General features: G+C 54.0%; 9 protein-coding genes across 9 annotated transcripts; 8 read left to right on the top strand and 1 right to left on the bottom strand.

The window, feature by feature from the left end:
- Positions 1-1,072: 1,072 nt before the first annotated feature.
- Positions 1,073-2,635, bottom strand: PG985_009747 (Fructosamine kinase-domain-containing protein; the record flags this gene model as incomplete). Its single annotated transcript, XM_066829515.1, has 4 exons — positions 1,073-1,202; positions 1,275-1,331; positions 1,417-2,290; positions 2,401-2,635. The coding sequence occupies 4 exons, from the start codon at positions 2,633-2,635 to the stop codon at positions 1,073-1,075; spliced, it is 1,296 nt and encodes a 431-aa protein (XP_066684427.1).
- A 566-nt stretch (positions 2,636-3,201) lies between these two features.
- PG985_009746 (uncharacterized protein) lies at positions 3,202-8,119 on the top strand (the record flags this gene model as incomplete). The annotated part of the gene is made up of 3 exons (XM_066829514.1): positions 3,202-3,696; positions 3,825-4,531; positions 4,630-8,119. 3 exons carry the CDS (start codon positions 3,202-3,204, stop codon positions 8,117-8,119), a joined length of 4,692 nt encoding a protein of 1,563 aa, XP_066684426.1.
- Positions 8,120-8,528: 409 nt separating this feature from the next.
- PG985_009745 (uncharacterized protein) lies at positions 8,529-10,094 on the top strand (the record flags this gene model as incomplete). Its single annotated transcript, XM_066829513.1, has 1 exon — positions 8,529-10,094. The coding sequence occupies one exon, from the start codon at positions 8,529-8,531 to the stop codon at positions 10,092-10,094; it is 1,566 nt and encodes a 521-aa protein (XP_066684425.1).
- An 883-nt stretch (positions 10,095-10,977) lies between these two features.
- Positions 10,978-12,798, top strand: PG985_009744 (uncharacterized protein; the record flags this gene model as incomplete). Its single annotated transcript, XM_066829512.1, has 3 exons — positions 10,978-11,357; positions 11,419-11,586; positions 11,946-12,798. The coding sequence occupies 3 exons, from the start codon at positions 10,978-10,980 to the stop codon at positions 12,796-12,798; spliced, it is 1,401 nt and encodes a 466-aa protein (XP_066684424.1).
- Positions 12,799-13,630: 832 nt separating this feature from the next.
- Positions 13,631-13,999, top strand: PG985_009743 (uncharacterized protein; the record flags this gene model as incomplete). Its single annotated transcript, XM_066829511.1, has 1 exon — positions 13,631-13,999. One exon carries the CDS (start codon positions 13,631-13,633, stop codon positions 13,997-13,999), a length of 369 nt encoding a protein of 122 aa, XP_066684423.1.
- Positions 14,000-16,686: 2,687 nt separating this feature from the next.
- Positions 16,687-17,048, top strand: PG985_009742 (uncharacterized protein; the record flags this gene model as incomplete). Its single annotated transcript, XM_066829510.1, has 2 exons — positions 16,687-16,815; positions 16,893-17,048. The coding sequence occupies 2 exons, from the start codon at positions 16,687-16,689 to the stop codon at positions 17,046-17,048; spliced, it is 285 nt and encodes a 94-aa protein (XP_066684422.1).
- Positions 17,049-17,613: 565 nt separating this feature from the next.
- PG985_009741 (uncharacterized protein) lies at positions 17,614-18,396 on the top strand (the record flags this gene model as incomplete). The annotated part of the gene is made up of 2 exons (XM_066829509.1): positions 17,614-18,024; positions 18,079-18,396. The coding sequence occupies 2 exons, from the start codon at positions 17,614-17,616 to the stop codon at positions 18,394-18,396; spliced, it is 729 nt and encodes a 242-aa protein (XP_066684421.1).
- Positions 18,397-21,513: 3,117 nt separating this feature from the next.
- Positions 21,514-22,718, top strand: PG985_009740 (uncharacterized protein; the record flags this gene model as incomplete). The annotated part of the gene is made up of 2 exons (XM_066829508.1): positions 21,514-22,075; positions 22,150-22,718. 2 exons carry the CDS (start codon positions 21,514-21,516, stop codon positions 22,716-22,718), a joined length of 1,131 nt encoding a protein of 376 aa, XP_066684420.1.
- Positions 22,719-23,611: 893 nt separating this feature from the next.
- Positions 23,612-23,959, top strand: PG985_009739 (uncharacterized protein; the record flags this gene model as incomplete). The annotated part of the gene is made up of 1 exon (XM_066829507.1): positions 23,612-23,959. One exon carries the CDS (start codon positions 23,612-23,614, stop codon positions 23,957-23,959), a length of 348 nt encoding a protein of 115 aa, XP_066684419.1.
- Between the last annotated feature and the right edge of the window lie 959 nt (positions 23,960-24,918).

Below are 24,918 nucleotides of genomic sequence, written 5' to 3'. Positions count from 1 at the left end.
CTTAGGAGTTCAGTGCGCTGCGCAAAACTATGTGACAACATGGCATATGTATTCTTCTCTGTCGGTCGATTTGCATTTGGATGGCTATGAGTTTGGTGGAAATAGGAGTGCTGGGTATTCAAGCAGATGACAGATGACACCCCTCCACCCACCCTCTCCTCCCGTCGCAACCACTCAAAACTGCCCGTTCTATCTGCGGACCCTAGCTCCCCGTTGCTTGTTTCTGATGTTGGAAGGGTGGTCAAGTCTGAGCCGCCTGATCGCGCGTCGTCGTGTTAGAGTTGGACGTTTGCCGAGCTAGCCCCAAGTCTGCCCCATCTGAAGTTCGGGTTGATGTTGCTTTTCGCTTTTCTTGGGTCATGTCGTGACCATGCTCCATCAGACCCAAGCGTGCACGCCCAAGGCACCCCCGCATATGGCTCAACCAACTTGCGACTGTCTTCGCAGCTTGCTCGCGTTCCGCACGATCGTACTCAACTTATGCGAAGTCATAAAAACGACTCTCGCTGACGACCTAATTTGGGAGTTACCCCGCCACCGTCCAACTCCAGGGCGGCGCTGTACATTTTGGAAGCTTGCTTGATGACATTGTGAGATGATGGCTTTAATGACTCCCTGCCGCTGGATTGTAACGGGAAGAGATACAGAAGACTTTCCTGGTTTCCATTTCAAGGGTAATGATCCCTTCCAGGTAAGGTTTTCCGGGCCATTCATTTGGGGGCTGGCCAAAGTGGCCAGCAAAGATGACGAGGGTTACCGCACGACAGTCGACGTAGCTGAACTGATACTGGAGAGACACCTAGCAAGTTGAATTGCCCGACGAGAGTAGGCTGATTAGACGACCAAATGTTATATTCCAACCAGATTGTATTGAATAGTTTGTTATGTTAAACGCAATTTCTAATAGAAATCAGAAAAACATGGACAGTACGAATTTCAGCTGTCGAAGAATAGCTTCATACCACCATGAAAATACGCCGGGGAATACTGCATGCTTCATCACATCACTCCAGTCACTAGCACACCACTCTTCCCATGAACCCTGGGACTCAATAATTGCCGTCGTCGGGAGTTACAGCTGATATGGCCACTTCAGTCCCGAGTCGACCTTGGGCGGACAGATAGGCTCGTTCCGCTTCTCGACCCACTCCTCGTAGGACTTGGGATATCGGTTCTCGAGGTCGGTCATGTAGCGCACCATTCTGTGGAGCATCACAAAGTGAAGTTAATACCTCAGCCAGAAGCACAGTTTCTCTTTTCTTGGGGTGACTTACTCATCTCGGTAAAGGGGGTTGCCAACTTTGGTGGCTGCTACCCTGATCTCGAAGACGCTAGTGTCATATCAGTTCAGTTGTATACCAGGCCATCGGTGGTCTCAACCTAGGCCCAGGATGCGTGATTCGAGTTTATACTCACAGTGCATACAGCTGGATGCGGCCGTACGAGTCCTCCTTCGGCGCCGATCTTGGATACATGCTGTGGTAGTGGTTGATGAAGGGCATGCCCGTTTTCTGACGTGCATTGTTCCAAACACCGATATCCACTGCTTGGCGATTAGCAAAGACATTCCTAGAGGCCATGGCACGGCTGAGTCTGCACATACTTTCGTTGTGGCTGTACATAGACATGGGATCAAATATGATGGCCTCCCCCTCTTCGTTGACCCCTAGATTGCCTGTCCAAAGATCGGTATGGAGCAGCCGGGGCACGACTTCTCGACCACCCGTCTCCAAGGGTCTCAACAGTCTCGGGATGATCCGGTTGAACAGCACCCCCGCGAGACGCTCAATCTCGGGGGCTCGTGGGCCCTGAGCCATCTCCTCGGCGCGAAACATGTAGCGCGTGTAGCGCGTGAAGAAGTCCTCCCAGGATCTGCTCTTGGCCACCACCACCGGCATCTGGCCGCCTGCAATGGGCACATGCCACCCATACTTCCCATCCTTGGCGATGGCCTTGTCATGAAGCTGGGCCATCCTACGAGGCAGAAGATTGATGTCGGGCGGCTCGTTGAAGATGTCGACGAAGTGGCATAGCAGGAAGAAGACGGAAGGGTCGGATGCATAGTGGCCCCAGCCGATCGGCTCCGGGCAGATGCCAGGCACCGCTTCATACATGGCCTTGAGCGACTCATACTCGCTATGGTACATGACCCTGCCAGACCGGTAGTCCGTGGTTTTGATGAAGTACGAGATGGGTTGGCCATCTAGTTCAGTCTGGATCTCGGCAGTACGAGACCAAGTACTGTTTCCATGCGGATCGATAGAAATGACTTCCGTTCCGTCCGGCAATACTGAGAAGCGTCAGATGCTGAGCTCGTGGAGTACATGGATTGATCATGATGTAGATACGAAAATCGGGAGACAAACAGAGAAACAGAGAAAAGGAAGGGGCGTATCATACAGGCCAAGACATTGTCATCGACGTCTTCAATGATATGTTGGGGAATCACGTGTGCGCCCATCGTCCACCAAGCCCCGGTGCCGTCCTCAAGACCGCTGAAGTGTTCTTTAGCTAGTATAGCATCGTTGGTAAGGAATGCCGCCCGGTTCTTTTCAATCAAGGCGTCTGCCGTCAATTGTGCATCCTTCTCGACTTTGGGCAGCGTATCCGCTCTTGCCTCAACTGAGGTTGACATCGTGCCTCCTAAGTACGGTGGGATCCCGTACCATAGAACTGGAACCTTCTCTCATAAGTAGATTTGGAGGAATGGAAACCCAAGCGGAACTAGAAAGGATGTCATGCGACGGAGAGAGATGCCTGGGGAGGTCTGGGGATTCCCGTGTCTTCAAAAGCGATTTGATCTGCGGGTGCCATTCGAATACATGCATGTACGGGGATGTTTGACCAATTGATAACCGCTGCGTTGGGTGCTCCCAGGCGAAGACTTGGGCCAGGTCAGGGGTGGCGCTTCGCTAGTATCTTGGCACCAGAGTGTTCGGGCGTGACCAATATGCAGGCGTCCTTCACCCCGCGCGAGGCTCTGAGGAAAGCGGTCACGGACATGATGTCGAGGAAGCTCTGTGCTCCCACACGCCTGTTCCCTAGTTGTTGTGTTGTCGATTCAGCGCGCGCCTTTTTGTTGTCACAGTCCAAAGTATCAAGTCACGATCGCAGAGCCCGTGGTCGACTCGGCCCGGTACACTGAGGTCTCACACCCGGGAATGCATCACCCTCCCGCGCGACTATTCCGCATTGATCAGGATGGGCTCCCCACAAAGGCCGCCCTATCACACACAGTCCAGCTCGGAGGATCATCTCTCACGCTCGTCCAGCGCTGGATGGTCGCATTCCGAAGCCGACTCCTTGCCGAGACAGTCCACCCTGCCAAATCGATCCCGCTTTACACGTCACTTCACTCTTCGGCAATCTTCGTCTCAGTCATCAGGCATCAGTGACGTAAACACCAAGGGACCCCTCGGCCTCACCACTGTCCACCAACCATCGTCGGGAGACTTGGCCACCGCACATGTCGTGTTCGTCCACGGCTTAGGTGGAGGCTCTGAACATACATGGTCCAAGAATGGCGTCCTTTGGCCACGCGACCTGCTCCCCAAGCAGCCACCTTTTAGGGAAACCAGCGTCCACATCTTTGGGTATGATTCAAACTTCAAGAAGAGCAGCACCTTGAATATTCAAGATTTCTCCAAGTCGCTGCTCAATAATCTGCTCAACAATCCCGTCGTCAACGAGTCAAACGTATGAAGCCCCTTTCTCTTTCACTTCATCCCATCATATTCTCTTGAGCAAGGAGGACCCCAAGCCAGCTTGTTGAACAGACCTGTGTATTTGGAAACGTGCCCATACCATTGCTAACAACGCAACAGAGTCCTATCATCCTCGTTGGCCACAGTATGGGCGGTCTGATCATGAAGCAGACCTATATACTTGCCAAGCAGATGACAGTATACAAGGACATTTCAGAAAGGATCAAGGCTATAGTATTTATTGCAACCCCGCACACGGGATCCGAGTTGGCACCGATACTCGACAGGATATTCCGCATGACTTCGGGGCTGAAACCATACCTCGAAGACCTACGACGCAACTCGGATACGGTACAGACGATTAACACGCTGTTCCCAGCCCACTCAACAGATCTGATGCTCCACTCCTTCTATGAAACAGAGCCTCTCAGCCTGGGGGGGCTAAGAGATGTCATGATCGTCCCCAAGGTGGACGCGATCCTCAACTATGCCCATGAACAGTCTGCTCTCTTATATGGGGACCACCGAAGCGTGTGCAAGTTTGAGTCCGCAGATGAACACAACTTTATCGCTATATGGCAAGCCATATCTTCATGTCTACCAGATAGCGCCGGACCCAAAGTGGAGATGGAAGCCACCGCGTCGCCCGTTAGCAGCATTTACCAGAGCGACACCGAAATCAGCGAGTTTCTCGGCGTTTGGGAACCCCCTGCCATGAGCTGCACCGCGTTCGAGCTGACCGTCACCCGGGAACTTGCGAATGGCTGTGCGTGGATGACGACTACTGCAAGTGGCTGCAAGATGCTACACAGCCTAGCATCTTCTGGGTCCGAGGCCCACCCGGATGTGGCAAGTCCTATCTGACCGGCCATATCGTGGAGGAGCTAGAGCTGGCCAAGAATCGATGTTGCTACTACTTCTTCAGGCACGGCGACAAGGCCAGGTCGTCCATGGAGAACTTTCTGCTTTCTATCACATGGCAGATGTCCAAGCATCCGGATGTGAGGCGACGGATTCTCCAAATTTGCAGGAGAGACCCAGGTGCGGCCTCAGGCGATTACAGGACTCTGCATAGGAAGCTCTGGGACGAAGGGATATTTCGAGCTTCGCTTGGCAACCAAGCAACGTATTTGGTGGTCGATGCCATTGACGAATGCCGCGCTGGGCCCGAGCTGGCCAAGTTCCTGCTCCGTGTTAGGGAGAAGTCCAAAGGGCTTGTGAGAATCATCGCGACATCCAGGCATCCATTCACACATTACCTCGTCCCCCCAACGTTGGTCACACCTAGAGACATCCACATACCCGATGTCCAGGGAGACATTGCCAGGTATCTCGACGCTACAGAACACGAGCTTCAAGGTGCAACCAAACGGGAAAGAAGCAGACTGAAAGAGCTTGTTCTTGAGAAGTCAAACGGGTGCTTCCTCTGGGTCGTGCTTGTGCTCCGACGGCTGCGGGGCATTCCTGGTTCTCAAGCCCGCCTGAGAGCACTCGAGGAGACCCCGCCAGGCATGGATCAGCTGTATGCGCGAATCCTGCAAACCATGCCAGACAAGGACGGTCTGGCTCAAGAGATTCTTCTTTGGGCTACATGCGCTGTTCGGCCCCTGACCACGGCGGAGTTGAAGTTTGTCCTCGAAAGCCAGACCGACGACGATATCAGCGACGTCGAATCCATCATATCCCAGTATTGCTACGACTTGGTCTACGTGGACGAGAGCTCTCGTGTCAAAATGCGTCATTCTAGTGCCACGCGCTTCCTCATGCGCAGAGACATCAATTCCGAGTTCGACGCCCTGACAATCGACGAGGAGGTTGTGAACAAGAAGCTGGGCATGGCCTGCCTTGGCTACTTGAATGGTCCCGAACTCAAGGCCAAGAAGCGCAAAATGGTGGCTACTGCTCATGAACAGTCCGCTTTCGCCTCGTATGCATGTACGGCTCTCCATGAACATGTCAACAAGTGCTCTGCATCGGACCCCGACATGCTCGAGTCGCTTGCTCTGTTCCTCAAAACGAACGTGCTACACTGGATCGAACATCTGGCCAGCATGGGTGAGCTGGACACCGTGTTGCAGATGGCGCAGGTCCTCAAGCTCTTCCTACGCCGGAAGTCCCGCGTCAGCCTCTTGTTGGGCGATGAGGTCATTGTTGTCGACGCATGGGCGACCGATCTTGTCCGACTGGTTGGCAAGTTCAACAAGCAGCTTTTGGTCCACCCGGAGTCTATTTTGAATCTCGTGCCGCCCTTCTGTCCGACCGAGTCGGCGCCGTATACCCAGTTTGCCTCTTCGGGCACTTCAGCAGCACTTCAAGTGCGCGGTCTGTCAAACAAGACTTGGGATGACTACTTGTGTGCTGTCATACCCAGTGATCCGACCATAGTCAGCGCCTCCTCTGGTGCGGCGAGACGCGAGAGACTTCCCTCGATCGGCGTGTCCGACAATGCATTTTGCATTGGGACGTCTCTTGGACGAATATGTATATTCAACGATAAGACTTGTCTCGAAGAAAAGTCGATATCCCATGGTGGCCCCGTTACCCATCTCCACTTTGCTACCTCGCGGCCGCTACTAGCAAGCTTTGGGAAGCGCATCGTTCGGATATGGAACACCGAGACGTGGGAGAAGCAGTGGGAGCTCAACACAAGGTACAACTGCCTGGCCATGCACTTTGTGGACGATGACCAGCTGCTTTTGGTAGCCCTGCATAACAACACCCTGCTAGCCTTGAACCTGATCAGCCGCACGTTCGAGGCTACCAGCTGGACCGACAACCTCGACGACCCGTACAGGAACTGGTACAGTGGCATTGCCCCCCAGTGCGCTACTTTCAACACGGACCTGGGTCTTCTTGCCGTCGGCTACACGTGTCGGAGTGTTTTGGTGTACAACTACGAGTCGGAGTCGCATCAAGTGTTTGATCACGAGAAGGGCCTCTCGGACGACGTCGAACAGGAGAAGATCATCCAGATCTACTGCATGACCTTCAGCCGGCTGCCGGATACGTCTCTGCTGGTGGTGAACTGCGGCACGGCCGAGCTGGTGCTGTTTGACACCGAGGCTGGCAACGTGGTGGCGAGGCTGTCGTCTGTGTATTTCTCCGGCCTCGTTTCCTCTCCGGATGGGAGGACCTTGGCCGCGGCGCGGAACGACGGGGCCATTGAGCTGTACGATTTTGAAACCCTGCACAAGATCTACCGCATACGTCCCAGCGATGGCGCCGTGGCCTCGTTGGCTTTTGCGTCAGACAATACCCGCTTTCTGGTCATCCGGGCCGGTACCCGCAACTGCAGTGTCTGGAGTCCCGTCTCGCTCTTCCGCCGGGACGTTGGCCATGAGAGCGTGCGATCCCCGTCCTTGGGAAGTGGCAGCCAAGACGGCGCGTATGAAAAGCAGGAGGCCGAGGTTTCTCGCATATCTGCGCTGGCTACCGACGCAGACGGCGACGTGTTCTTCGTCGGCAAGGAGGATTCGACTGTGGCAGTCCATGAGACCAAAACCGGTACTACTCTCGGGACTCTCTTCTCTCATGTCTCGTCCATCAAGGCCCTGCACTGCGGGAAAACCAAGCTGCGCCGGACTCTGTTCAGTGTGGACACCGACGGCTTCATGATGGCACACGATGTCGCCCGAGAAGGTGCTCAATGGACTGCGAAACTCCTATGGAAACATCATGTATCTTTGAAGGGGATTCGGCAGTTCTTGAGCCACCCAGACCCCTCATTTATCCTGATCTGCTCCGAGGACCAAGCAGTCGTCTGCTCTGCTCTTGACGGACAGGAGACTGCGCTACTCGAGTGCGGAGATCCGGACGGTGAGCCCCATCTATGGGCACAACACCCGAAAGACCCTTCTTTACTACTGTACCTTACGGCGACGAAAGTCCGGCTACACAAGTGGGCAGACCTGGAGATAGCCTGGACGGTACCAGGGGGTTTGTCTCTTCTGGAAGGACACCCTGCCAACCCCAGGATCCAGAAGGCGTCTACCATCTTTGCCAATACTAACACTATACTCATGATCTCGTTTGCAGCAGAGGATTTACATACGGGGGCATCTAGAATGTGTTTCCCCGCCAATAGCTTCACCACAGGAGCAGAGTCAGTGCCTGCTTTGCCTGAGTGTCAGATTCACGCCGAACCGATCACCTTGGCTGTAGGAATATTTCGTGACCGTCTGGTATTTCTCCACAGAGAAGGGTGGATATGCTCCATCAAGGCCAACGGGATGAGAGGTCGAGGTGGTGAGAAGCTGATGTTTCACTTCGCCCCGCCGGTCGACTGGCTCCGTACGAACCACGAGCCTCTCATCAGCATCACTAAGTTGGGAGACATACTGTTTGTGGTCAAAGGGGAAGTGGCGGTCGTTAAGAAAGGTCTTAATAAGGTGGTGGACGTCAACCCGTTCCAGTGAGCTTGTGGCTTTGACCGACGGCGTGAGCCGGTGTTGGAGAGCTACGTGGGTGTCAACATAGCATGCAGATATAGAGCGGAAGTTTCCCAAATTCGTAGTCCGCAATAGATCTTAATTCCATGATCTTATGCATGTGCCTCAGATTCCAGCAGCCAAATCAGCCACTCATGGCTTTCACCCTGATCGGCACGCATTTGTTGGTTGGGGATGCAGCATGCCAAGGAACCAACGAACCCCGCATTGCCCCCTGTTTGCCCTGAACATGCCCATCTGCCGGCGGACTTGACCGTCAGCACTCAATCGGCCTCATTCCAACTAGCTTTTCAAGCTTTGGGACGCCTCCAAGACAGAGAACCAAAACCACCCTTGGCTCCATGTCAATAAGGCTACTCGACAGAGTTGTGCTATCATGGTGTCAACCAATACGTCCCCTGCACCAGGGGGAGAATCGTATTCCATTCTCACACCTCGACACCGAACGGTCTTGACGATTCTTCTTGGACTGGCCAGCGTGACGTCCCCGCTGACCGCCAACATCTACCTACCCCTGCTCCCACTCCTCCAGGAGCAATACCATGCCTCGGCCCAGGCCATCAACCTCACCATCACGCTCTACGTAGTAGTGGCCGCGGTCATGCCCATCTTCTTCGCCCCGACCGCAGACCAGTACGGGCGCCGCCTGGTGAGCATCGCAAACTTGTTAGTCTACACCGCCGGCAGCGTTGGGCTGGCCGTCAACGACATCGCCGGCCGGAGCTACCCCGCCCTGCTGCTGCTCCGGGCGCTGCAGGCCTTTGGGTCCAGCGCGTGCGCCACCACCATCTGGGGCGTGGTCAGCGACGTGTGCATCCCGGCCGAGCGAGGTGGCATGGTAGGCCCGGTGATCAGCATCTCAAATATCGGCATGGCCGTGGGACCGGTGGTGGGGGGTTTGGTGGCCTGGCGGACGGGGAACGCGACTTGGGTGTTTGCGTCCATGGCCATCTTCTCGGCGGTGACCCTGGTGTCGATCACGCTGTTGCTGCCCGAGACTGCTCGCTCCGTGGTGGGCAACGGCGGCCAGGGGAAGAGACTGACCCGGAAGGGGGCTCGTCGGTGGTTGACGCTTGGACCGCGATGGTCAGCAAAAGCATCAGAATCAGAGATGGAAAGTACTGTGGGGGTCAAGAAAGACAGCACAACTAAAGGCCAGGCCTCCGCCACAAGGTCGAGTGAGAAGACCAACACCCAATCCAAGCCTCGATTCCCGAACCCGCTCTCGAGTCTCCGGATCATGCTCTGGAAGGATACCGCCCTCATCCTGTGGCTCGGCAGCTGCACCTACGCCGAGTGGTACACCATTAACGCCGCCTGGCCCCAGATCTTCAAGCAGAACTACGGCTGGAGCGAGCTCTACATCGGACTGTCCTACCTGCCGGGCGCCGTGACCATCATCATCGCCGGGTTCGTGGCGGGGCCTTGGATGCGAGCCCGCTACCGCCGTACGGCTCGTGAGGCCGGTTTGCCTGCCGACGGGCACGGGGTCGACGGCTTCCCCATCGAGAAGGCCCGCATCCGCGAGATGTGGATCGCGTACGGCGTGACGCACCTGAGCATCGGGGGGCTCGGCTGGGCGGTCCAGTACCGCGCCCACCCGGCGGTCATCCTGGTGCTGCAGGGGGTCGCGGGGTTCGTCAAGTCGCTGCTGTTCTCCTCGTTCAACACCCTCCTGATCGACGTGCACCCGGACCGCCCGAGCACGGCGGCCGCCGCAGCGTCGCTGACGCGGAGCGGCTTGAGCGGTGTCGGGCTGGCCATCCTCCAGCCGCTGGCCGACGCGTTGGGCTGGGCCTGGTTGTTTACGGTGTTGGCGCTGGTTGTTGGGGTCTCACAGGGTGTGGGTATGCTTGTGCTGCTGCGATGGGGACAGGGGTGGCGAGAGGCGAGGATGCGCGCGAGTCACTCCGGTGATAAACCACCCGACTCAAGCAAGTAAGATTGGTTGGCAGGTCTGTAAAGGGTTTATGCACCATATTTAGTTGTCTATACTGTTCTCCTCGAGGAGAAACCTTTGTCAGCAACTCGTGAAAGTCCGGGAGAAACATCTGACATGTGTTCGCTGGCGACTACTCGACAGAAACAGGAGCCGCCTCCATCTCGATCGGCTAGCTGATCTATATAGAAGATTTTACTTCCAAACCTTCTCAAGAAGTACAATCCAAGTGACCAGCTATCCAGGGACACTTGGAGGGGGCAATGGGATAACCAGAGGTCAGGTCATGTTTATCCCACCACCATCAAATGCCGAGAATTCCAGCGTTAGTCCAATGGAAGATTTATTTATTCACCTTTCTTAGCCTGGACCCTCTCAAAAGGCTTTCCAAGTATGTGAATGGTTTCCTGCAGCGCGTTTATGAGTGATTTGGCACATTCTCATGACAGCTGGGAACAATGCTATCAGCTCAAGCAAGTGGGGGTGATTGTTACGTGAAATGATTGTGTAGACTTCCGACATCGTGACTAGACCCCATTTGATTCCAACTGTTGGGCACCTACTGGCACACATCCTTACCTTACACAGTCGCTTTCTTCTTCCGGCTGAATTGCTTTATTTTATATTACTTCAGCCCATTCAAACTGAATTGAGCAAGTAGAAACTTACGTTTTTCTTGCTTGATCTTCTCTCTTCTTTGGCAATTTTTAGTCAAGGCATTCGCAACCAAGTACGCCAATACCTCACGACTTACCTCCACATGACAACTCAGCTCGACCGCATTCCGACCTGAACAACCAGTATGGTGTCGGCGCCAGACGACCGTCGATAATACAGCATCAAGACTTGCTCAGTGCTCGAGTGGTTGGTACCTACTAGTCAATCGATGTCATTCATCCTTGAGCCAATCGACCATAACCGAGTCTCGGGGGTGTGGAACACCAAGACGGAATCTTACGTCTACACGGGCGAGCAGTACAACAAGATGAGCTCTTTCCTCGCCAAGAGTCACGACGATAAGGTGGTGGTCCCCGGCTACATAATTCGCGACCTGAAGTCGGCCATCAAGCTGCGGACGAAAACTACACAATGGTATCAGGAGTCGGGCGTGTCGGATCCCGACAGCGACATTCGCCATATGCACTTTGTCACCAAGGTACTCGAGGAGATCCTGTGCGACTTACAGGCCATGCAGGCTCGGCGGGAGAATCTCAGAGCTTATCAATGCACGGCCACCATGGGAAACAATGCAGACTACGCTGCCAGGTATGGTGGCCTCATCCCGCTCAGTTCTGATCCCCTCTAGGTACACTGACACGAACTTCAGCAACCCGTACCAGGCCTTAGACATGGACGAAGACCGGGATCTCGCCGCGGACACGCCCTCTGACGAGGACGTCTTCGTTCCGGCCCAGACACAGATCCTCTACAAGATGCAAGAGGAGATGCAGGAGAAATCAGAAGACGGCAAGCCGGACGCTACTTCCGATCCAAGGTGCTTTTGCCCATTGAAGCCATGGTGGATTATATTGCTTCGCTGGCAGAAGAGGAAATGGCGCCTGCACTGCAGCCATCTCGAGGCTGTCCGGCTCCCCTGCCGCTGCCGTCGGGTCGCACCAATGTTGGTCTCATGATCCAGCTCGCCATGACCATCGCGGACGAGCTGCAGTACAGTTGGATTCGAGATTTGGCAGCTTGATTCTTGATCACGCAGGAGCTGACGATGATGTCGAATTCGCCCGACCGGACCTCGATCAGATCCTGGTCTTCCTTGGACATGACAGTGACTTGTCCAGGGAGAGATTTGGGGCCTCTACGTTTGCATCCCGCGTTCGGTTTCTAGAAGGCATCAAGGACCGCGTGGGGCCCCATTGGCCCTGGCGACGAGGCGTGGCCGGTATATCTCCCTCCACAGGCCATGGACCCGCACGAGAGACGCCCCGGCGGCCCGGGCCTGGACCTGATCGACTCCTACCGCGCCCATCAACAGCTCGGCTGCCTTCTGTTTGACTTTATGCATCTGGACCGATGTTGTCACCTCATGCCCGACCGCCTCTATGGCCCCACGCTCATCTCTCCTCTGCATGCCGAGGTCGCCAAGATTTGGTCTGGTCCGCGTGTCATCACCATCGGCGCCTGGCTCGCTACAGGCGTAATGCTGCGCACCCAGACCAACGTCGAGAAGAGCGTGCCGGGCTTTAAATCCACCAACGAGGCCATTGAGGGTTCCATTTGTCGGAGTGCCTACGCCTGTATCATTCTCAAGATGGTTCGCAATGACAACGCTTCCAATCCACTCCCCCCAATCATGACACACCCAGACGCACTCAGAAAACTAATGTGGCTGGACACGGAGGTCCTGGAGCGGAATTCGGTCGGGTTCCCGTCGCCTGCCACGATGAAGCAGGAGTGCGAAGCCAACTTCGGCGCCGTGGCGAGATACACCTGCTGTAATCGCAAGGCTATCACCCACAGACGGATCCGCCGCTACAAAGAATCGATGCAGAAGAGCGCAGCTGTCGGCGATCCGGAGCGATCCGGACCTATGTCCGACACCCATGGCGGAGCTCCAGAGGCACCCCATCGACCAGTTCTTCCTCCCGCCCCCGAAGCAGACGCCATTCCGCAGATGGACCGGAACCCTGTTGCGAACAAGTCCGCCTGCCCACCTATACAACGCCCTCCAAGTCTACGACCTGTTGCCTGACGGGACGTGGCCCGATATGGAGGTTATGCTCCTGAGACACAAAGATGTGCTATTCGCGAACCAACGTACTACCTCCTGGGGATATCATGGACCGGTACTGCCACTGGGCAGCATTGGGGTGTGCGATACGATCGTGTGGCAGGTAATATGGCATGGCCACGTTGTTCATTGTGTGCTGACTTGGTAGCTCTGGCGGCAGCTTTGGCTAGGGAGAAAACACTTGAATACTCGACCTCATTTGCATTTGAAGTAACATCAAAGATTTGGTAGAATATATTGCTGCAACGTTGAATTGAGTACTGTCATTGAAGTCTTCATGCGAAATCGAGTACTGCCACGTAAAATCGAGTATCGCATATGACTGAGTTTGATTTCATGTGTACTTTGAAACTGCGTAGAAATAGACAATGCTCCTGTCTACATCGCCTTCACCTGCAACTTTATCTTTATTCACAGAGCATCATGTAAGAAGGCATTGTTGGGAACCTGTACGTCGATGCGACCGGGGAAACGGTCTTGCACCACTAGAAGCGCTGTTTAGCTGGTTGCGAGGAAAGAGCAGGTCCCATCATCTCTTATCGATTGTTCATCCTCTACATGTACGTTTATCTGGAAGGTGCAATGCAGCCAGCTACCTGATTGTCCCGCCCCATTGCGATTTTGCTGGTTGCAATCTTTCCACTCCTTCCATGGTAGAGGATCATTGCAGCAAGGCAGCAACCAAATCTTTGCAACATCTGAAGTTGCCCGCTCGCACATCCTCCATTTCATGTTCCCTCGTCGGAAATCAATCCACTCATCAACAACACCCGACCACCAACTGCCACACATCATGGCGTCCCACCAATCCAAGCGCGCCGCCAGCCCGATCGACAGTGGTCGGCGCATCAAGGCAAGACCCGAGGATCCGGCACAGTCTGGCGCTTCTCTCGACCAACCCACCGACCCGAATGACGAGCAAGCTTCGGAGGGTCTCTCATGCAACGGGTTCGTCCTGAGCACAGAGATCGAACTTTTGATCTTTAAGCACTTGGACACCAACAGCCTGCGATCGCTCTGCTTGACCAGCAAGTACTTCCGCAAGATTGTCATGGGCGAATACTTCAGAGTGATCGCCTTGAGCGACTCTCCCAAAACCTTGTCTTCCACGATCCAAGTCATCCAAAGGCAGCCTGAGGGCTGGTTCAATCACGTCCAGTAAGTGCCCCATTCTAGAGAACACAACAAGTTTTGCTAATATGTTATAAACACAGGGAACTTTCAATTTCAATCAGCCCCAACCATCTGCAGCTGGAATATCAAGATAATCCGTTTTTCTTCACGGCCATGAAAAAAGTAACCAGCATGACCCAATGCCACTGCCCAAAGTTTCCTGCACGACTTGTCAATCTTCTTGGTGGGTCCATTCCAGGATCCGTCGCCACGCCGATGCGTTTCCCCAACCTGAGACGCCTCAGCCTTCACATTGGAGGACTAGTGCAATCTGGTGAACGTGAGCTTGAGGAACTCGCCAACTGTGGACCTCTCCAAGGACTTTCTGGTCTAACGGCGCTCTCTATTCGCGGATTAACCGGCTCTGGACGATCCGAGATGGGGCGCAAGTTTACCACTCGACTTGTCACCGCCTGCCCGTCTCTCAAGGAACTTGATATCGACACATACTGTGAAGGGTTTTGGGACGATCTGTGGAGGACTGTCTACATGGCTGAGGGCTTAGAGGCTTTACAGATGGTCTCAGATCGCCGAAATGGTTACGGGAGTATCGCCGGAGTACTTCCCTGGCTGAAAAGTCGTGGCAGTCTGAAATCCTTCTCTGTTATCGGCTGTCTAATCGAGGAGGAGCTCACTGGGGCCCGCGTTTTCTACGAAGACAGAGGAACAGATGTGAGTAGCCTTTACCCCAAGCTCCCTTTTGGCACTGTTGTAGTTTTCGGTGCATCCTCAACTGACTTTAATTCTCTTATTAACAGCTTGATCGGTTTGCGAAGCATGTCTGCCAGTGCCCTTCCCTCGACCGGGTCTCTATCCAGATAACAATCCTGGATGGTGACTACCACAACAACAGAGATGCCTTCATTGCATGGATCATCACTGGTCTCTTTCAACGTGCGCCTCACTTGAAACACATCGTTGTCGCATACAAAAAGAGGGGTTTACCATATCAGGCAATGAAGGGAGTACTACAGAAGGGTGCTCGCCTAGAGGATAAGGTGACAATTGAAAGTGAGGATTGGTCTGGATCCCCGGATGGGTTCGGCCTTCTATAGCCCCTAGGAACTGGGAAGATGATGGCATCCCACAAGAGGGAACTGGTGAGAGATGCATATGACGGGGAAATAGGAACATTTGCTGCTCTGTCATTGATGAATAGTGAGGTATAACGAGACGATGTGGCATGTAACTAGAGTGATCAAGATGCCCCTGGAATTGCTACTCCAGGGGAAGATGCAATTCAGAGACCAGATATCAGAATAATGGCCCAATTGAGAATCCCATCCAGAAACTGCGTGCATTGCAATTTTGAAAGCATCAGCCAGCGGGCAAAAGGCCCTCCCAAAATTCAAGATCAATTCTGTGTTGACTGAGGGGCAACTGGGGGGCGGGTGTTGCTGTCCCCTGTGGCTAGGCAGTGGCCACAGTAAGTATTAACAAGAAACGCCATCTTGGGGGAGCTTTCCCTAGGCACTCACTGTGAAATCCAATCGCAGCGATTGCATACACCATTCGTAGATCCCGCCAGCTACTCGCACAGAATGCCCCAGCAATTGGCTTCCAGTGCTAACTCAACTTGGTTTTGGCGACAGTCTGTTTGCCCTTTATCCAATTGTCCTTTGGCATCTTTAGTCGCATGAGGCCAGGGGTCACAGAGCCCCAACATCCAGACGAGTAACATGGCAGCCATTAGAAACATCTCCCTCTCGTCTCGTTTATACCAAAATGAACCTTTCGCCTTGTTTCCGCGGAGGAGACGTTTCGCAAGGCCATACAACAAAAGGAATGAAATTCTGACCGTGTTGCAGCTATTAGCCAAACAGCAATCACCACCGCTGCAAAGAGCTCAACCCAGACTCGGCCAGACTTACTCCCATCCACCAGCAATCCAGTAGGACCCTCGAAGCGAGATCAACTGAGAAAATCCAAGTACAAGACGGACGCCGCAGAGACTCCGCCCGACGGTCATGCCACCGCGAGGAAAACTGTTGCAAACGAGAGCCATGGTCTCCATCTCTTCGCTACGGCTGCCGCTGTCCATGATCGTCTCCAACATTCCCCAATTGCCTGAGCCTGGCCAGGCGCCGGAATGTTCAATTTCGCTGATGTCACCACTGTCGCTCTGCTCGCTACTATCTCTCCGACAGACACTTCGTTTCCACTTAAGTTGCCAAGCCCTATGCTGCCGAGGCCCCTGCCGCCAAGCCGGCCGCCAAGCCCGTTGTTAGACACGACTCGAACTACATCAAGAGACCGGTGCCCAGTCCACAGTAACATCCCCAGCGCCAGCCAGCGACCTGCTCCTTATAAGACGCAAGCGGTGGTCAGAAAGTGGTTTTGGTGTGCTCCACGCTTCCACAGCTGACTGCAATAGCTCTAACATACTTGCAACCGTCGAGTACCAATCCCGGCACCTTCCCCGTTCCAGTCGTTGGATACATTACCAACCCATTACGAGCTAGCTATAGGTTACGTAGACAAATCTTGAAGGCGGACAAGCAATCATTTGCAAGGGATCTACATCTATCGAGGTAAATCTCAAGTCATGTTTGCGTCCACCTGGTAAATTTTTCTCCCCGAGCACGCGCGTTTACTGTCACGCCAAAAAGACACAGCACTCGATAATGATCTAATCAAGGCCTTAAATTAGACATAACAGTCGTCCTACCTGTCACCATGACGTCCAACAACAACTCCATCATTGGTATGATGCTGTCCATCGACAATCTGGTCACTAGCAACCAAGAAGGCTTGGAGAACGTCTCATTTGGCATGGCTCCAAAAGACAAGGAGGACTACGAGGTGGTGTCCGAATCTCGCCGGGATCCGGCCACCACTTGGACCATTGCCCAGTTTGCCAGCTTCCGCACTGATGCGAGTAGAGCCTCCATCTCAGCGAGGGACTGTTGTTCAACACCAACCTGGCCAAGGTTCGAGAGGAACGAGCCACCGAGCCCATCACCATCAACATCGAGGACCTCTATCCCGTCCCTACCATGGTCGTTATGGTATCATCCGCTGACGTGAGCGATGATTAGAAGCTCCTGGTCAGACTCAACTCGATTACACTTATGGGCAAGATCGAAACCCCTAACGGCTTCTCGTTCATGACGGTCCTGGTGGCCTCCGACCACCCCACAAAGACTCTGCCTGCCAATTTCAAGGCATAGCCATGGCACCACAACATCTGCATTGGTACGCTCGATGGAGGAGAGGAAACACGGTCGGTTTACTACAGTGAGCACTTCAACAATCCTCCAAGCCACTACACTTCTTTTCTTTTTTCTCTCTCCTTTTTCATCATTTTCTTGGAAGTTCGTACTGACAGTGTTTGTGTGTGCCAAAGAAACACGACAGTCTCTTCGCTAAGATGTCTGCTCAGAAGACCCACCGCCATTCCAAAATCAATGAAGGGCTGCTTGCAGAGACAGAAGGTGCCACCTTGCAGCACCAGAACGATTCCAGCCCAAACACCACACAAGAATCTGTGGTCGCCACCATGCCGTCTAAGAGCGCCGACAACGGCGGTGCCAATGCCAAAAAACCAAACCCGGCCCGGCACAGGCGGCCCATCAGTCTGCTCCGGGAAATGTTGTGCCCCCGATGGCCATCGCTGGCAACAAGATGAAGAATAAGGTGGGCCAGAACGACAAGAAGACAAAGCCCTCTGGGGATGCCAACTTGCCCGGACCCAAGGGCACCAACAAGGCTGAGCTCACTGGAAGCGAGAAGCACGGTGAGCCCAGCCCTGCCAGTCCCGTCAACGGCAATGACACCAAGTCTGCCAAGGCTGCCAAACCCAAGGACGCTGTATCCACGGTCGCATCTGCTGCCAAGGCCAAGTCCAACAACAAGTCCAACAACAAGGGTAACGCAAATGAGCGCGTTATGGCTGGTGAAGGCAACGGTGCTCTCCAGATCCAATCTGCCCCCGATTCCAAGAAAGCTTCGAGCAGCCGTTCCTCCACTGGCAACGCAAAGAGAACTTCGGACGAGCCTGGCAAGAAGAGACGGGTTACGGAGATCCATTCGTGTTCTACTGCTTCCCAGCCCTCTTCGTCCAAGTAGGCGAAGACAGGCAAGACCGAGTCGCAGAACAGCCACAATGCTGCACCTCCCGCCCCAGCCGATGGCAGCGGGGACATGGTCACCCTGGCAAATAAGCAATGCGACATGCTCCAGTCAGTCTCGGCTCGGAATATGAAGCTGAGCGACGAGAACATGAAGCTGAGTAAGGAGAACCAGTCTCTGAGACGTGAGCTTGAGGCCACCAAGGCGCAGAACAAGCAGCATACAGCCCACCCACCCTCGGGTCCAGACACGGACCGAAGCCGCGACATTGCGACCCAAGCCCATCGTGAGATCAATGAGAGTCGGGCAAACTAGGTGCGAGGCATCAAAGACCGCCTCAAGGCCCTCCGCGATGACCTTGGCCGTTGAGCAATGCCTGTTACATTATGCATTTATTCAACTCCCTCTGTGGAAGCCTGGCGGTAGATGCACGTATTTGTTGTCGTTTTTGCTACCTACAGATGGTTCAAGGATTGACCGGTATCGGTTCCAGGGCGTGATACTCAGGTTCTGGACATCACCACGAATCTCGCAAAGGGGTCACCGACAAACGGAAAAGGGAATACAGTGTGCCGGCGTTGGGATCGACAGCTTCCAGAAACGCTGCACATTTCTTATTTCTTCTTGCATGCGAAGGGATGGGCGGCCAGCCAAGTCGAGTCCACGAAGCTACCAGACCCAACAATATCTACAACATACTGCTCTTCCCTCTGTTTGTCCAGCCAAAATCCCTTGATAACGGTACGAAGGCGACCAATTCTTTCTGAATTCCATTTCTTGTGATCCAGCTGCACATCGACCCGTTTGTCAAGGCGCATCCCTCGCTTCTGGTCCCAGACGCCAATACCAATACATGCACAGTAATTGTCGAGACCTCGGTGTAGAGCCAACAACCAGCTTCGGCCGGATTATGGCGAGTAGGACACTTGGCACTTCCAGTACGTCTTGCGTCTCCTGTTTGCCCCTCCCCCCATTTCCCTACATATACTGTGCGGTGGGATATCTTGCTTCAAAGGCTAAATGGTTACTCTACTGCATAGGCGCTAGTATCGTCCGGGATTTCGCAAAAGAATCCACCGTCCGACCTGAAGCCAGTGCAACGCTCCGCGCCCTCCAAGCACCCTACGAAATGTGAAATTTGCGGGATCGCATTTGCAGCTTCGAGCATGGGGCAGCACCGGGAACATGCAGCGCCGTGTCCATATTGCAAGCGGATGGTCGGCAAGAAGTGTCTCGACAGCCACCTCGGCCAGAAACACCCGGTAATGTTGGGCCCACGCAGTATATGCCAGTTTGGCTGCGGACTTCACAGCTCGAAGACGAGAGACGCCAAGATTCATGCAGCCCTGCCACGTTATGCCTGCTCGCAGTGCGGAATGATGTTCCCCGGTGACAAGAAGCGTCAACCCCTTGCTACCCACTTGGTAACTCTATTTGCGCTCCGAGGAGGACGCCACGAACCATATCGAGGAGTATTGCAAGCTCACCAACCACAGCAGGCCTTCGCCTTCTGCACAGCAGCCTGTGCATGATAGCATTCTGCCTAAGCAGCCGGGAATGGATTTTCGCCAAGAATCGAACCGGACTCGAAAGTCCACGCAAGATGCTCTCCTTCAAGCCAAGGTGGACATCATACAAGTTCGTCAGCAGTCCAACGAAAACCAATTCTTTTATTTCGATCCGTACAACATGTTGGCCATCCTAGACGCCTGCATCGGCAATTCTTTACAGCTCACTACGGCTTCGACCTACAAGAGTATCCTTAGCAAGTGTGACAAGGGGGACCAATCCGGCGGCACCTTCCCGCGAGCTTGCATCGTACTGTGCACGCCCGAGGAAGTAACCGGGATCCTGTCGAATGCCAGGAATCCCGCATGCCCGCTCTCTGCACCCAAGGCTTGGCGACATAACTTGGAGAAGAAATGTTCTCCATAGAACACGCCCTGGACTTGATGGAGATTCACACAATACTGGCTGTCTTGCCTCCATGTCAGAGATGGGCATCTGCCCCAAGGCTGACACCAAAATCGCCAATTCCACTGTCGACACGACTCCGCCGACCCAACCCTACCACGCAACCAATAACCTGCACGATCCATCCGATCCTGGTGGGATGTCTACTGTTGGAATATCATGGATTGGTATTTTGACATGCTCTATCTAAATAGTCGACAAGCTGGGGGGAATCGCAGTCACGCCTAACTTTGCATCGATCGTATTCAAGCATCCAGCGTATCTACATGTTCGTTGCATCTTCCATGCATTTTGTCTGGCCAGGATGAACTCCTGCTCTTTGTTTCCGTCTTGCCATCATGCTTTTTCGATTCTAGAGTAATGATTGACCGTTTGAGGTCAGGTCATCATCTTCAATATAAACTGCTGGCACACTGATTAGTTTCTTAGGTGACCACTGACATCATTGTCACTTCTTTTCCTGTGAGCGTATACTGACACACACACCAAATATCCCACTTCCTAGTTTGGGAGCCGTATGATTCCAACTAGAGCCTTTGGTCGCTTTCTGGTCCCTTTGTTGCACATGTGTACTGCGTTGACGAGTAAACAAACACAAAACCAAAATCCGAATTCGACGCCATTGAACCAGACATATGAACCTTGCCAGTACTCGATTTTGTGTGGCAATACTCGATTTACCAGACTCATCGAAATGCGAAGTTGCTCTGTACCTTCGTACTGCGTGCGTCTAGTGGCTGTTGAATCACCCCACAAGACGCCCCTCCCTCGTACTTTCTATATTAAGTATGGGCAAGCGCATGCTTCCTACGTGCTTAGGTAGTTAGACTGTTGCTTGCCACTGCTCCATTGGATGATTTGAAGTGCGGGTACTGCAAATCGCTACCAAACGGCCAGTGCAGCAGAATGTGCCTTCCCCATGCCTATATCCCTCCGTCCCTTCGCCATCTCGGCAAGCGCATATTGCTTGGGGTGTCAAAAATGACTGTTGCTACTAGGCAACGACTTCCGTGGATGGTTTGAAATGCGGGTCCTGACAGTTCGGCACCAAGCAGCCAGTGTCACCAGAGCATGCCGATTAGACACGCCGGGGAGCACCTGCCTATTATCTTGCGTTTCCCACACACAAATCTCAGCCCTAGAGATATCTCTTCAAAACCAATCACCGCCCGTCTGTCAGATTCTCCCCCATCTCTCCCTCGGTCTCCAACCGTCAACTCTCCCGCATGAGAATAGGTATCTCATTCATGCTCCGTAACCTGCACTCCCTTTGTCAGTAGCTATCAGCAGCTATCATCAACCATCTCCTGCTACAGCTCCAACTCCTTCTCTGCTACTATTGGCCTTCACGCCGAGTCCAGGCAAGCCTACCACATTCAGATCATCTCTTTCTCCCCTGATACAGCAATCTCAAACTAGAAACGTTGAGACATCGTGCTACAGCACAGCTAGCTCAGCATGTCTTTGCTACTCGGTGCCGCTTCGGGTGCTCTCGCATTCATGGCTTGGGGCTATGGCGTTCGGGCCTCGGCCGATGCTAATAACATCGACGACGATGCAGGCACAGACACCCAGTTTGCCGACGTTGCTCATGATGTCCCGTATCGTACTACCCATCTATCTGATATTGACTTGCATCGGATCCCCCGCACGCAGGGACTGCTTCCAGCCCCATCTGCCGGTCTTCCACTCCCTCCACTCCCACACCCACATCATACACCACATTCAGCCCAAGTCACTCAAACCAGTGTACCCGTTTCCACGCTGCAGCCTATGCATGACAGGGAGCAGCAGCTCGAGATTACGAAGCGGGAGCTGGAGGCGGAACTGCTGGCTGCCAAGACGCCCTTGGAGCAGAGCGCGACGCAGGGCAGACTCAAAGCCACAGTGAACGACCTCAATCGTCTGCGTCCACGTCGACTCAAGAAGGAACAGGCCTACGCCGTGTACCTCCAACGACAGGCGGACGCGGGTCGCCGCAAGTGGGACATGGCACAGAACGACAGTCGTAATCTCCGAGGTAGGCCCCGAGCTTTTGACTCCCAGTCCCAGAAACCAGGCCCGCCTGTCTAACTATTTGCTCTCTTGGTATAGGTCTCTCTACAAAGCCCGTGGGTGGTCGTGTAGAGGCAACCAGGGCCACTCCCAAGCTGGCAGTCGGCCAGACGCCTTGCCTTTCCGACATTGTTGCAAAGGGCAACAGAGCTGCGTCGATCGACTTCGATGATGAGTTCGGGGACGACGACGACCATGGCACCCACCGACGGAGCCCCGTCATGCGAGGCGACCCGTACATGCCACCATCTTCCCCCAGAGCTACACCTCCCCCATCTGTGGCCAGTGATGACTTCCTGGACCTCACACACACTACGCCTGCCCGTCGCCGCCTCCCACCAACACGCGTCGAGGACCCGTACCTGATATCAAGTAGCCGGAGCTCAAGCCCAAGCTTGAGTCCCAGTCCCAGCTCCTCCTCAACCATGCCGGCTACCTCACAGCCGATGCGCAAAGGTAGACGCAAGAGGGCTGCCAACAGTCCTGACCCCGACGAAGAGTACGAGGGCTCCGCAGTAATGACGGGTTTTCGGCCTGCAGATGAGACTGTGTCATCTAACAGCCGGTTGCAGCATCAGCAGAAGGCCAAGCGCGCCCGTCGGCAGTAGAATGAGCAAGGGGAGCGGGATGATCCAGGCGAGGTTTGAAGAACCAGGTGGAGGGCTAGGAACATCTGTTACCATGGCTTCCATTGTATTCGAGTTTTTCTTATGTTCTTCATTGTGATGAAATTTGCTCTTGTTAGTATCTCGGTCGGAGTAGCGTGACAGAAGAAGCTGAATGACCAAAAACTAGATGGGCCATCATATGGGTCTAGATGACATGATGAACTGAATGGCAGGGTCACTGAGTATATTTTCAGCAAGAAGCAAGACACGTAGCGGCGTAGACGGCATCACGTCTTAGTATTCAATCAAGTATCATTCCTGGACTGAACTAGATAATTCCTCCCTTCCCGATCCATAAAGATATATGGTAGTACTCAATTTTCAACAGCACTTAGGTAAGTGCACATACCCTGTGTTGGGGTGGAGCAAGTACCTGTCCAGTGGGCCACCAGTTAGATCCCCTCTCGGTTCTCGATTTTTGTATGGCAATACTCGATTTTGTATGGCAGTACTCGATTTTTATATGGTAGTACTCGCTTTTGCAGCATCGTACAAGTACGCGCACACACTGCTACTTCCTTACATACTTTACGTATATATACAAGCTCCTAAGAATCAGTGCCCGCACCGTCCCGAAGTTCAATTCCGGACATATTCTTGCAACTGTACTTGCCGACTTAGCTGCCTCGTCAACAAATCGGACCGACCCAGGCGCCAACAGCAAACACATTACACCCAACCTCGTCATATTGTAACCACCCCCAAGAGCGGCTGCCTACTGGATCAAGCAAAATCTCTGCTAGCGAGCGAGCAACTATCGCCAAACAACCTCATCGCGTCTTACCAAGACGCCTTCTACGCAGACCAAGCAGCCAGTCCCGACACACCTCACCATGGACCGGGCTGGCGAGTTGCCCGACGAGCGCTTCTGGTACGGTGCAGCCGGAGCTCAATGGCAACTGACTGGGCACACAGGGGTCCAAAGTACCAACCCTGCGGCTTTGGCCAGCGCCGGCTTGGCAATTCCGGACGACAACCGAGTAGATCTAGACCACATGATTGGAACGCTCGAGAAGCTGCGCGAGGAGGCGCAGGGCCGCCACAAGGGGGCCGAAGATGCAGGCAAGGGTGACGATAGGGGTGATGGCTGTTGGGCCTGGTGGCGAATGGCTCTCAACCGTGAAGGGAAATACCAAGGAGAGTTGTACCATTGGGAGAGATTACCGGGAGAGAGGGATTAGATGGGCTAGAAGCTCGGCTATTGACTATTCTAGTTGTGCTCTTGATTTTACTTCTTGAGCATTCTGTGAAGGTGTTCCTTGCAGGCATCGATTTGAGTCTGCACAACCGCAACTTTCTTGCGTGTCGAATCGAGTTGGGCGTCCTTGGAACGCATTCCCTCCTCAAGTTATGCGACACGGTGCTTCGGCCTTCGAGGTCCCGTTGTAGGGCCTGCATCTGTAACTCGAGGCCTTGGCGGCCTTCACGGGAAAGCGCAGCCTTCGCCTCCTGTTCTTTGGCTTTGGCAGGACCGCTGTCCGATGCATTCTTCCGTTTCTCTGTCTCCAAGAGGCTATCCAACTTGGCCACCTCGGTCTCCAAGAGGGCGACCCTGTCTTTGAGGTCTGTCTCGGTGCGGCCAGAGAAAAGCTGGGTCGAGGGTGTGCGCAGTCCACTGAGCGCGGCTGAGGATGCCCGGGGAGGGTTTGAATGGTAAGCGCCTTTCGGTGTTTATTCCTTCCTGCTCTAGTGTTTATTCCACGTTAGTCCAGTGTCTCACGAGGGATGGAATAAGTGCTTATTCCAAAAGTTCCACTCCTCTTGAGACATTCTATTCACCCCAAGCAGAGTAAATGGTGACACCGAGAGTCGATAAGTCGACGTGCGCATCTTCTTGGCTGTACTTTGTGCATCCGCGTTCGCACCCGACCTGTTGGTGCCAAGTGCGCCATCTTGGAAGTTGTCAATAGTGCGCTTCTGATGGTTTGGTTTACGGCGGCGGCTGGCAGCAGGGTTGTTCGCTCGCGGGGCCCCATTTGACGTGGCGGTGGGAGAGGCTGCTCTGGGCGCTTTCGGGATTTGTTCCCGGGCGAGCGTTCCATCCTCTTGCCGGGCCTCCGGCTTGAAAGCCGCGGTGTCACGGTCGGAGCTCGCCTGAGGTGGCCGGTCTTGGTGAGTTGGGGGCTCATTGACCATCATG

Source organism: Apiospora marii (genome assembly GCF_038362585.1).
Source record: "Apiospora marii strain CBS 49790 chromosome Unknown utg000005l_segment0_segment0, whole genome shotgun sequence".
Classification (NCBI taxonomy): Eukaryota; Fungi; Ascomycota; class Sordariomycetes; order Amphisphaeriales; family Apiosporaceae; genus Apiospora; species Apiospora marii.
The sequence above is the reverse complement of the archived record's forward strand: the minus strand, read 5'-3'. Positions and strand labels throughout refer to the sequence as shown.